Raw genomic sequence first — 9,961 nt, forward strand, 5'->3', positions numbered from 1 at the left:
AAAAAAAAAAAAAAAAAAAAAAACATTAAAGCTCTCTGGCGCTACTATTTGACTTGTAATCTTTCCGAGTTGGTGTAGGCGAGTCAGACAAGGGAAGTCCCCTACCGCGAGGGGCGGGAGAAGGAATCAAAGAAGATGCGAGGAATAAGCTGCTTCAAGTAGTTCTGGTCTCTCCCCAGGTTTGCACTCTCACTTGCTACATACATATCTGACTCCCTTAAGTTCCATATGCTTTGCTCTTTTGCCTCTTATTTTGTTATTTTTGTTTTTTCCGCCGTTTGTTGACACATATATCTTTGGTCTCTCTCTCTCTCTCATGTTTGTGCATTTCCGACAAGTTCAATTTTTTCAGACTCGGATCTTTAACTTGTACTCTCCTTTACAGATACCTGGGAATACAGGTTGCATTGCAAGAACATGTGCGGCCTCAGCTGTTGGGCTGCATTTGGTCGGGGTAAATCGACTATCAAACAAACACGACTTATTCATTATTTCCAGTGGTCATGACTCACTCTTCATCTGATCCTTCTTCAGCCATTAGGTTTTCAAGTTGATGACGCCAGAGTAAAGCGAGCTGGTTTGGATTATTGGCCGTATCCGACCTTATTTGTCTATACATATGAATTTATTTTGGTTTCATGTCAGAATATAGAGTTTACTAGTATAGATTTCTACACATCCGTACTGCTTTGCTCCCTTGCATGAGCATCTCACCTGTTATCGTAAGGTTATATGTTGTGTGTGAGATTCATGCCCTTTCATTAGTGGTTCGTCTTCTTAACTTGAAGCATAGTTATGTGGTTGTCAGAGCGCATAGCTCATGGGATGAGTTTCGAGAATATTTCAGGCAGCAGGTTTACTACTTCTCCAACATACTACTAATATTCAGTAGCTCAATTTCCTATGTGTTGCTGTCTGACTTGACATATATTTCTATCTTTGGTTCAGGAAGGAGAAAAACGTATGATAGCTTTCACAAAAAGGGGAACAAGGATACATTCAGTAAGTTGTCTGTCCCTTGGAACTCTGTTTTCGTTTCATCTCTGTTTGTTTACCAACCAGAAATACACTAGCAATTAGGTTGCTGAGAAAAGAGTCACAACTTGATGTAGGAATTCTCTTACCGAAGAGGCGATTACCTCTTGTTCGGGTCAGAGACAAGCGGTCTTCCTCCTGAAGCGCTGTTAGACTGCAAAAAGGAACCATATGGAGGGGGGACCCTACGTGTTCCGATGGTAGAAACATATGTGAGATGTCTAAATCTTTCAGTGAGTGTGGGAATTGCCGTGTATGAAGCTTCCAGACAACTGAACTATGAGCAAATTGAGTGTGCGCCTGAAGGCTGTGTGGAGGGTGAAGAATCATTGTTGACAGATGATATATTTGCGTGATATATTGGATGGTTGCGAAGAAAGAAGATGAGGCATAGCTATAATGGTTGGTAAGCATTGATATGCAGGCAGCACATGGATCAGGTTATCAATATTACCAATGTTTACTTGGAAATTTCATCTTGAAGGAAAGACTACCTTACCTCTTCATTTTGTAGCTGCTTATCATTTTGTACCTTACCAGGGATGAGAAAGTTTTTGAGTCTCGAGATTTAGAATTGGAACGTTTTCTATTCGAGAAATCCTGGCTTAGCTAGTTTCCTGAATCATAAGTACTAAAGACCCCAAGAGTATGTACTTTAAGTTAAGGAAAATGCTGCTATCAGAAGCTCAGCTACAGGTAGTACATATAAGCGATGTAACAATTAGTAATAACGGACTTGTCAAACAAGCACTAAGCGGACGGATGAGGTGATGATATAGGTGAAACGGTATTTCTGGTGATAGTAGAAAGATGGCGAAGCAAGCCAACAGATTTTGATATATTTTTAGCCCCACATTACATCAGTAACGTTCATGTGCCCTGATTTGCAGTAACTGATAATTGTTAGAGATGCAGAATTAATATAAATGATTCCCTACTATCACAAGTCATAAAGCATCGGGGTCTAAGATGTAATCTTCCAAATCGAGTCAAATTGTTACAATGAATGAGAAATACCAAGGGAGAGAAAAGAAAAGTTGTTATCACAAAAACCTTTGCCTTAGTTCATATGTGCATGTTCTCAAGGAAGTCAGACAACCTATAAAGACAAATAACCATCCAGAGATAAGCTGAAACCGATTGGAAGAAGAACCTAGTGGTACAAGTTGAAGGCACCAATACCTTATATCTTTTGCTATCACAGTCTGCCCATCTTCTGCATCCAGATGTCGCAGAAACACTTCCTCCAAACGACCATCATGATAAGCATGCTGCAATAACACCCACAACCCCCCCCCCCCTTTTGAGTTTTAGATGTGCATCCATATCAACACCATCAAATATACGTTCCAAGGGGAAAATAGTCAAATTATACTCCACCCAAAACGACAAAGACTACTATGACCTCCCAATACCATATTATAGCTATATAACCTAAGACTCTCACTTTAACTAACTTTAATAGGGATAGCTAATAGATATCCTCATTGGACGAGTCCTCAGATTCTATATCCATGTGCATCAATAACATCATCATATCCGTTGTAGTCAGCTCATCATCGTCTGTATCTTCAAACCCAATAGGACCATATTCGCCTTCCGAAATTATATTGCCGATCATATTAACAAGTGTATCCACGTCCGAGAAGTTAGATCCAGAGGGACGTGGACGCCTTGGAGGTGGCCTGTGGTATTTCCATGCATATGACCCTGGCTTCACGGTGTGCTGGAACACAACAACATCCATTAAGGACTAATCAAGCTTTCTAAGGACTTAGTGGAAAATTCTACAAACCCACCCTCCCTCAATGCAGAAAACTCATCACAGTATTTTATCTCAAGCCTATTATACGTCACTAACCATTGATGCTATATCACATTGATCAATTTCATACGCTTCCTCAATGTCTATCCAGACATAAAAATTAAGCTGAAATCTTTATGTAGTAAACTAACTGCCAACTCTTGGATAAAGTAAAGCTTCAACGCTATGGTTATCAACAAACATTTTAAACCTTCTAGATTTGCAACATCTGGTAATAAGTAGTATACTAGTATTTAAAGGTAATCTCAAAGAAAGACAACACAAAAGGTAAAACAGCAGGGATTGCTTGTCAGTTAATAAACAGCAAAACATAATAGTTGACATTATCTCGAGCATGCATTAGAGTTTCAGAGCGCGTTAACAATGCTGATTCAAAATTGCTTTCAGAAAGATACCAGAAATGCTCATGTATGAAATCAAGGCAGCAAACACAACAATGAGACCTGATTTCAATGTAATCTTGAGCAGCGGTGCCAAATGCCTACTTAAAACAACTACATCTCTGAATTCATTTCAGTCAAAGGCACCGCAGAGATAATAAGAACCAAAACTAATCCAATCAACATGGTTTCAAATACACCCCCACCTTAAAAAGGATTGACTATCAGTAAAGAACAGCTACACATATTTTATGTCATTCTAGCATGCTTGATTTTATTAGAGTTTCAACCTTGAATGCATAAGAATACCTTATAGAAGCAACTGGTGCCAAACGGACAATTCCCATCTCCAAAATTGAAGTGCTTACAGTCGATTGACCTGGTAGACAAAGAGCAATTAATTGCATTCACAGAAACGAGGAAGCAATCATAAAATTGACTAATAAGCATACATATTAATCTTCCTTTTCAAGTATGATGAGCATAAAGATAGAAATAAACCCACTGTGTAATTTACCTGAGCTTTTCCCTGTAGTTATCCATAATTTCTTTTTTCTCTTCGGGAGCTGAAAACCAGATTACACTAGGGACAACAAAATATGATAACTTGCGGCATATGGGGCAAGCCCTGAGAGTGCTGTTGACATCCATTCCAGTGGAAGGAGAACTGCTGCGCCAATTCCTGATACATGCTATGCAGAAAGCATGATCACATTCAGTGAGTAACCCGAACTTCCGTTCAGCTGGGGTCGGCTTAGACAAAACACGTTCCAAACAGACACAACACTCGATCTCCTGGCTAAGTTTTAATGCTTCCAGCTGCTTATGCTTTTTTTCACATACTTTCTTGTGCTCCTCTCGCTCATCGAGTCTGAAAGGATGCAAGCAACATTTCCCACAAGTAAGGCAAATATTTCCATGGATGTGAGGGCATTCATCCCCACGAGGGCAATCACCAGCTGCAGCGTATGAACAAATGGGTTGTTCTTCTGGTTTGGCTGTACCAGGGTTGAAGGTGTTGTTGACCTCGTCTAAGGGATCCTGGTGAAGGGAATCCAAATTCCAAGTAGGTTTTAAAGATGATGAGGGAACTGGGATCAGATCTCTATCCGAGACACCAGGAAGAAAAGCACAGGTAAGAGGGTTGGAAGCTGAAGCAGGAGATGACCGAGAGGACGAGGAAGCAGATGGATGAGGCCGAGAAGCTTTGACATGTCCGTGCCTGCATCGACTTCCATAAGAGCAGATTCCTCGCTGGTAGAAGGTGCAAATCTGTAAATAAGGAAAAATCGTGTCTTAGAGAATACAAAAGGAATTTTCAAGTTCTGGTTCCCCTAGGGCAAGAAAGACAGAGAGCTAAAAAGCTTACATTATTTGTAGGATCCTTCCAGTCATGTGAAAATTCACAGTGGTCCCCTTTCAAGCATGCGCCGTGAGCAAAGAATTTACAAAGGATTCTAAGACAAGAAACAAAATCACCATATCAGGGACAAGGAGGAGAAACTAGATAGAATTACGGAGAAAAACATTGATAAAAAAGGAGAGATGTTTCCCCGTAGATGATTAAAAAAAAATAATAATACGTTGTCCCCGTAGATGAATGAGAGAATACATGGATTTTTATTGTAAGGGGGAGAAACCATAAGAGCCCACCCTGAGATTATCTTAATTGCTACGCATTGAAACTAAGATCATTCTAAAGACAGGAGGATTACTTGTATCAATTCCAATGAAAGCAGAATTTTGCTAAGCCTAAGAAGAAGAAGGATTACAAAACAACATATGGAATGGGTAAAGCACGCACCTTTTCGACATGGGCGATCGAGAGATACCTGGGCGGTGATACTGATTATAAATGACTCTCTCCTCCACCTCCTCCTCCTGCTGGTGAAAAGATGAAAGTTTTAGGGTTTCGCGGTTGAGAAGAGAGAGAGAGAATGTCCAACTTTCCTTTTAATTTGGGAATCAGGGGTGTACATATGCAAATATGATAGAGTTTGGGGCTTATATGGAGATTTTAATAATCCGGTAAAAAGCAAACTTGCTGAGAGAAACAGAGGGTTGTGATCAAATAAGAGAGAGAGAGGCTCTCGAATCTGATGAGATGGGTAGTAAACGTTATCCACCAAATAAACCAAGTTAAAAATGGCCACGAAAATCTTCTCGGCATCTCCGGTTATCTCCGCCTCCGCCACCAGAAAGCCGGTCCTCCCAAAGGCGATAGCATCGCGTCTTGGCACCTCCCTGGCCGCCGCGTTGGCCGCAACTTCCGTGCTGACGATGGTTCCTGCGCTGCCGGCGGCGGGCGAGGGGAACCAAACGTACAAAATATACTACGGAACGGCAGCGAGCGCGGCGAACTACGGGGGCTACGGGGGGAATTCGGATAGGAAGGCATCTGCGGAGTACGTGTATGATGTGCCGGAAGGGTGGAAGGAGAGGCTGGTGTCCAAGGTTGAGAAAGGGACAAACGGAACAGACAGCGAATTCTACAACCCCAAGAAGAGGACAGAGAAGGAGTACCTAACATTCCTGGCGGGGTTCAGACAGCTGGCGCCGAGGGATGTGATTCTCAACAACCTTGCCTTGTCGGACGTGGACTTGCAGGATCTAATAGCCGGCGCCGACAAAGTGGTGTCGGAAGAGAGGAAGGACGAGACAGGACAGGTCTACTATCTGTACGAGATCGATGGAGTTGGAAAGCACAGCCTGATCACAGTCACTTGCGCTAAGAACAAGCTCTACGCTCATTTCGTCAACGCCCCTGCACCCGAGTGGAACCGCGACCACGATACGTTAACCCATCTTCGCGACTCCTTCAAGACCGTCTCTTCTTCTTGAAATTAATGCATGTTCCTTCCATTAATCAATGTTCAATATTATCATTGTATTCAGGTGAAAATGAGAATACATATATGTTTGGATCGTTTGTTATGCGATCTTAATATAATAATATATATACTAGATTTTAACCGGTGGTGGTGTACAACGGATGTATAATTTTTATTATTATCTATAATTTATATTGTATTTGCTTGTTAAATTGTGGTTGTTTTGTAAATAAAGGAATAACTAAAATTTTCAGCCGCTTAAGGAATAATTAAAATTTTCAGCCGTTTAAACGGCTAAAATGTTAATATTAATTTTTAACATGCGGTACACTGTGTGACTATTTTTTTGTTAAATTTAGTTTGTTTTATTTAGTGTGAGATTCTATTTGGTTTTTTAGTTATTAGAACAAAAAAATATAAGGATTTAAATACATAATAAGTAATTTATAAGTTGTGATTAAGTCATATTTTCATAATGATTTACTTATTTTACAAAATCTTAGTTAAAGTAAGTTGATTTGACATGTCAAATATTCTAATATTAGTAGTGCTGACAAATAATAAAATAACGATTTAACCCGTGTTTATGCACAAATTTAATGATATTTTATTAATTCCAACATGTCTTCTTTATAAACCGTCCTACTATATAACAACATTGTATAATATTTTAAACTTTTTATAAGCTTTTATTTATAATATTTTAAAGTTTTTATCAAGTTTATATATATATATATATATCAAAAATATGATTTTAAAAAATGAGAATCAAAGTTTTTATCTATATTAACATTTTTATCTACATTAAGAATCGAAGCTAACATGTTTTGAAAAACAAAATAGGAATTAAATTGTTATTTTCTTTGTTTGCAAAGAATTTAAAGATATAATATATTCAAAAAACAATAGAAGGTGTCATTAATATAGTATAGCTTATGTTTTCATAGAATATTGATTGCAGTTTGTTACATTTCTAGTGGGAATGGAATGTAAAATATTTAGGAAACAAAATCTGATGTAATTATTATTTTAGGAAATTTTCTAGAGGTTAAGATTGTAAATAATTTTTTAAATAACTACAACTAAAAGGACATAATACAAAATGTACTTCAAAAATATTAATATATATATATATATATATTCATCAAATAGTACACATTGTTATTGATAATAGCATGAGTATAATTAAGAAGATGGAGAGCAGCAGCAAGCAAATGCTTGCCTTTGGAACATAAATAGAGAAACCAAATAATTCAGGTGTGGTTTGGTACCCTTAGGGCAACCCGAATGGGGAGATATATTTTTGGGCCTCTTAAAATTTTTAATTAATATATTATATACTTTTAGTAGAATAAGAGTTTTGGGAATCTTAGATAAATTTTTTCCCACCAATGGTGGGTTTTAATTTTGAGTCTCTTAATTTGATTTTTTCTTTTCTTGAAAATAAAAAATTTAATCTTGAATATGAAATTATTGCACTTGAGATATATATGTTTATAAAATTATTGCATTTCATAAAATTTTAAACATAGAAAACACTAAAACATAATAAAATAGAAGTACAATGCATAAAAAAGGAAAATGATTAATTGTATTATTGCAATTCATAAAAAGGGGAATAACAGAGTAACAACTAAATCACATGAACAAATTCATAAGAAAGAAAAAAATAAACGGAGTGTAAAAGAAGAGTTAAGAGGAAGAACAGAGAAACAAGTAAATCACATGTAATTAGGAAAATGAGAGAGTAAGAAGAGTTCAGAGGAAGAACAGAACCCTTGAAGATGTTACCACAGAGAAGAAGCGAAGCGTGTCCTTGTCTCCAGACATCACCCTCATCGATAAAAGCATCAACCATAACCTGAAATAACAGAGAAACAAGTAAATCAAGTGAACAAACATTCCCAACGCATGAACTGTTATCTAGTAAAGAGCAATGAAAAGAAACGAGCAACTCTAGCGCTCACATTTGGAAGTTAAAAGGTAAATTTAACTGGAAACGATGCATAGAATTAATGAACCGAAATAACTACCTACCTGTATATCTGCTTTGCTTGAAGGTGTCAGTTCACCATATAACTTCACATGCTAGAGGAAGAGCTCTAAACAGAAGATAAGCGTTAGTTGCATGACTAAAGTGACCCTCAACGATAAATATTACCTGAAGTGAAGTTTCCCTGCGATTCTCCCTTTTCTCTGTCCAACATATTTAAAACCAAGAATAAGACAAGCAAAATCGAGTTTATGAAAGGGTTATGGAGACCACATGGATGGGGGAACTGGGATAAGCTGTCCACAAATATAATGGCTGCAACATAAAAAAGAAGAAAAATAAAAGTTAGAATTGAGACGGATACAAACTGGCAGTAGGAAGAACGGTTTTGGAAACCTAAGCAAACAGGTTGAAACAAAACTGTAGACTTGATTAACAAAACTCCCGATGCACAAATACATGGAAACCTAAGCAAACAGGTTGAAACAAAACCTCTAATTTCATCATCAAAAAATATGAATTCATATAGAAAGAGAAAACACCATGCCAAGCAGAAGTGATAAGCCTTTAAACAATATAAAAATTGCGGATCACAAAATCAGAAAATCAAAAAGAGAAAGGAGAGAATGCCAACATCACAAGCCATCCTTCGCAAAAATAAATCAAAAGAGAACTAGCCTCCTCTATATCCTCACCATACCTAGAAGGAGAGAATGCCAACATCACAAGGAAGATCAACAAAATTACCTGAAACATCTAATAACAAGCCAAATCATGTTGAAAAATCCCCGATGGCCCAGTTCAAAATTCAGGAAGCCAATACATAAGAACAAACACTAGGCAAAAGGACAAGACATTCAATACACAAGAAAATTAACTAGAGGAAACAAAATCGAACAACATAGGCACTAAACGTGATCCAACACACAAGAAAATTAAAACCTTGATGAAGTACCAGAGCTAAAGATAAAAAAAACTTTGATAGCAATTCGATTACACTTATCTTGAATGCAATCCTCACTAGCAAGAACAGTCTCAACAAAACATTAACTAATTAGGCTAATCAAGCATCTTACAGAATTAGGCTTTCGTTCTGCTTCGTAGCCATGCTTCTTCTACCGCGGATTTGAGAGAAGAAGAAGAAGAGAAATCTCCTCCGCTTCAGATCTCCTCCGCTTTAGATCTCCTCCGATCCCAATCTCCTATCCCAATCTCCTCTGATTCCATAGCGTTTGATTCCTTCTCCTTCCTTTGTCAATTCTGGACTTCGATCGAGAGAGAAAAAGAGAGAGATAGGAAAAAAAAAAAAGAAAAAATTTGATCCGTCGCCTAAATTTTTTTTTCCTACTTCTATTTTTTTCTTCGGCCAACGAGTATGTGACACGTATGGACTCTTATTCCATAAACGGGTATGCTAAATAAGAGGCTCTCTTATATTTTTTTTTCTTTATCTGATTTTTTTTTTCTTCTTCTCTATTAAAACCTCACCTAGAACTCCTCCCCGTTGGAGATAACCTTACATATTTTTATATTTGCTTATGTCTGCAACTTTGCCGGCAATGGCATACACACGTAAAAAGTGTCTTGTTAACTAGTTTAGTTTTCATTGGAGTTTCAATTGCCCCTACGTACGACAATAGACTATACAAGACAGAGAACACAAGCACGGATATAGATACTAATCCCACGCCTAAGAGTTTCTCCATCCATCCTCTGTCTTCTTTTATTCTCTTACACTCATGGATCTCTCTAAACACCCTCTGTTTATATAGCACAGCTACTACTACTGCTAAATAAATATTCATAATCATATGATTATAGCAGTAGTAGACATGTGAATTATACAGAGTGTACAAATATATCAGAATATTAATTAAAAAAAAAAAAAAAAAAAAAA

At 37.5% G+C, this 9,961-nt stretch overlaps 3 protein-coding genes and 1 long non-coding RNA gene across 6 annotated transcripts in view; 2 read left to right on the forward strand and 2 right to left on the reverse strand.

Annotated features, from left to right (window-relative positions):
- Window positions 1-1,679, forward strand: part of LOC104699514 (putative tRNA (cytidine(34)-2'-O)-methyltransferase) — a 2,422-nt gene extending 743 nt beyond the window's left edge. The window contains exons 2-7 of the mRNA XM_010414820.2: window positions 79-179; window positions 386-454; window positions 535-593; window positions 794-854; window positions 949-1,002; window positions 1,113-1,679. Of these exons, the coding sequence (XP_010413122.1) occupies window positions 79-179; window positions 386-454; window positions 535-593; window positions 794-854; window positions 949-1,002; window positions 1,113-1,391 (623 nt within the window). The 3' untranslated portion in view covers window positions 1,392-1,679. The remainder of the gene's footprint in view (window positions 1-78; window positions 180-385; window positions 455-534; window positions 594-793; window positions 855-948; window positions 1,003-1,112) is intronic.
- LOC104699515 (zinc finger CCCH domain-containing protein 69) lies at window positions 1,836-5,211 on the reverse strand. Of its 3 annotated transcripts, XM_010414823.2 has the most exons (6): window positions 5,045-5,209; window positions 4,610-4,697; window positions 3,758-4,512; window positions 3,550-3,619; window positions 2,218-2,306; window positions 1,953-2,134 (listed from the first exon to the last, which is right to left on the reverse strand). In XM_010414823.2, exons 1-6 carry the CDS (start codon window positions 5,053-5,055, stop codon window positions 2,101-2,103), a joined length of 1,047 nt encoding a protein of 348 aa, XP_010413125.1. In that variant the 5' UTR covers window positions 5,056-5,209; the 3' UTR covers window positions 1,953-2,100. The 3 variants fall into 3 exon arrangements, with proteins under 3 accessions (XP_010413124.1, XP_010413125.1, XP_010413123.1); XM_010414822.2 differs by having other exon boundaries at window positions 1,836-2,306; window positions 5,045-5,211; XM_010414821.1 differs by lacking the exons at window positions 1,953-2,134; window positions 2,218-2,306 and adding an exon at window positions 2,361-2,761.
- On the forward strand, window positions 5,313-6,252 carry LOC104699517 (thylakoid lumenal 19 kDa protein, chloroplastic). The gene has a single exon (XM_010414824.2). It carries the CDS (start codon window positions 5,386-5,388, stop codon window positions 6,079-6,081), a length of 696 nt encoding a protein of 231 aa, XP_010413126.1. The 5' UTR covers window positions 5,313-5,385; the 3' UTR covers window positions 6,082-6,252.
- Window positions 7,643-9,499, reverse strand: LOC104699518. Its single transcript, XR_753370.2, has 3 exons — window positions 9,141-9,499; window positions 8,109-8,379; window positions 7,643-7,932 (listed from the first exon to the last, which is right to left on the reverse strand). It is a non-coding gene; the product is annotated as an uncharacterized LOC104699518 (long non-coding RNA).

This window comes from Camelina sativa, chromosome 7 (assembly GCF_000633955.1).
Source record: "Camelina sativa cultivar DH55 chromosome 7, Cs, whole genome shotgun sequence".
NCBI classification, from domain to species: domain Eukaryota; kingdom Viridiplantae; phylum Streptophyta; class Magnoliopsida; order Brassicales; family Brassicaceae; genus Camelina; species Camelina sativa.

What these genes read in the sequence shown, in the direction of transcription:
- LOC104699515 (XM_010414821.1), bottom strand. An exon ending in AACTACAGGGAAAAGCTCAG is followed by an intron (nt 3,620 to 3,757) that starts GTAAATTACACA and finishes TTTGTCTACCAG; the next exon opens with GTCAATCGACTGTAAGCACT. An exon ending in GCACCAGTTGCTTCTATAAG is followed by an intron (nt 2,762 to 3,549) that starts GTATTCTTATGC and finishes GTTGTGTTCCAG; the next exon opens with CACACCGTGAAGCCAGGGTC.
- LOC104699517 (XM_010414824.2), top strand. Translation starts at nt 5,386, where the DNA reads ATGGCCACGAAAATCTTCTCGGCATCTCCGGTTATCTCCGCCTCCGCC.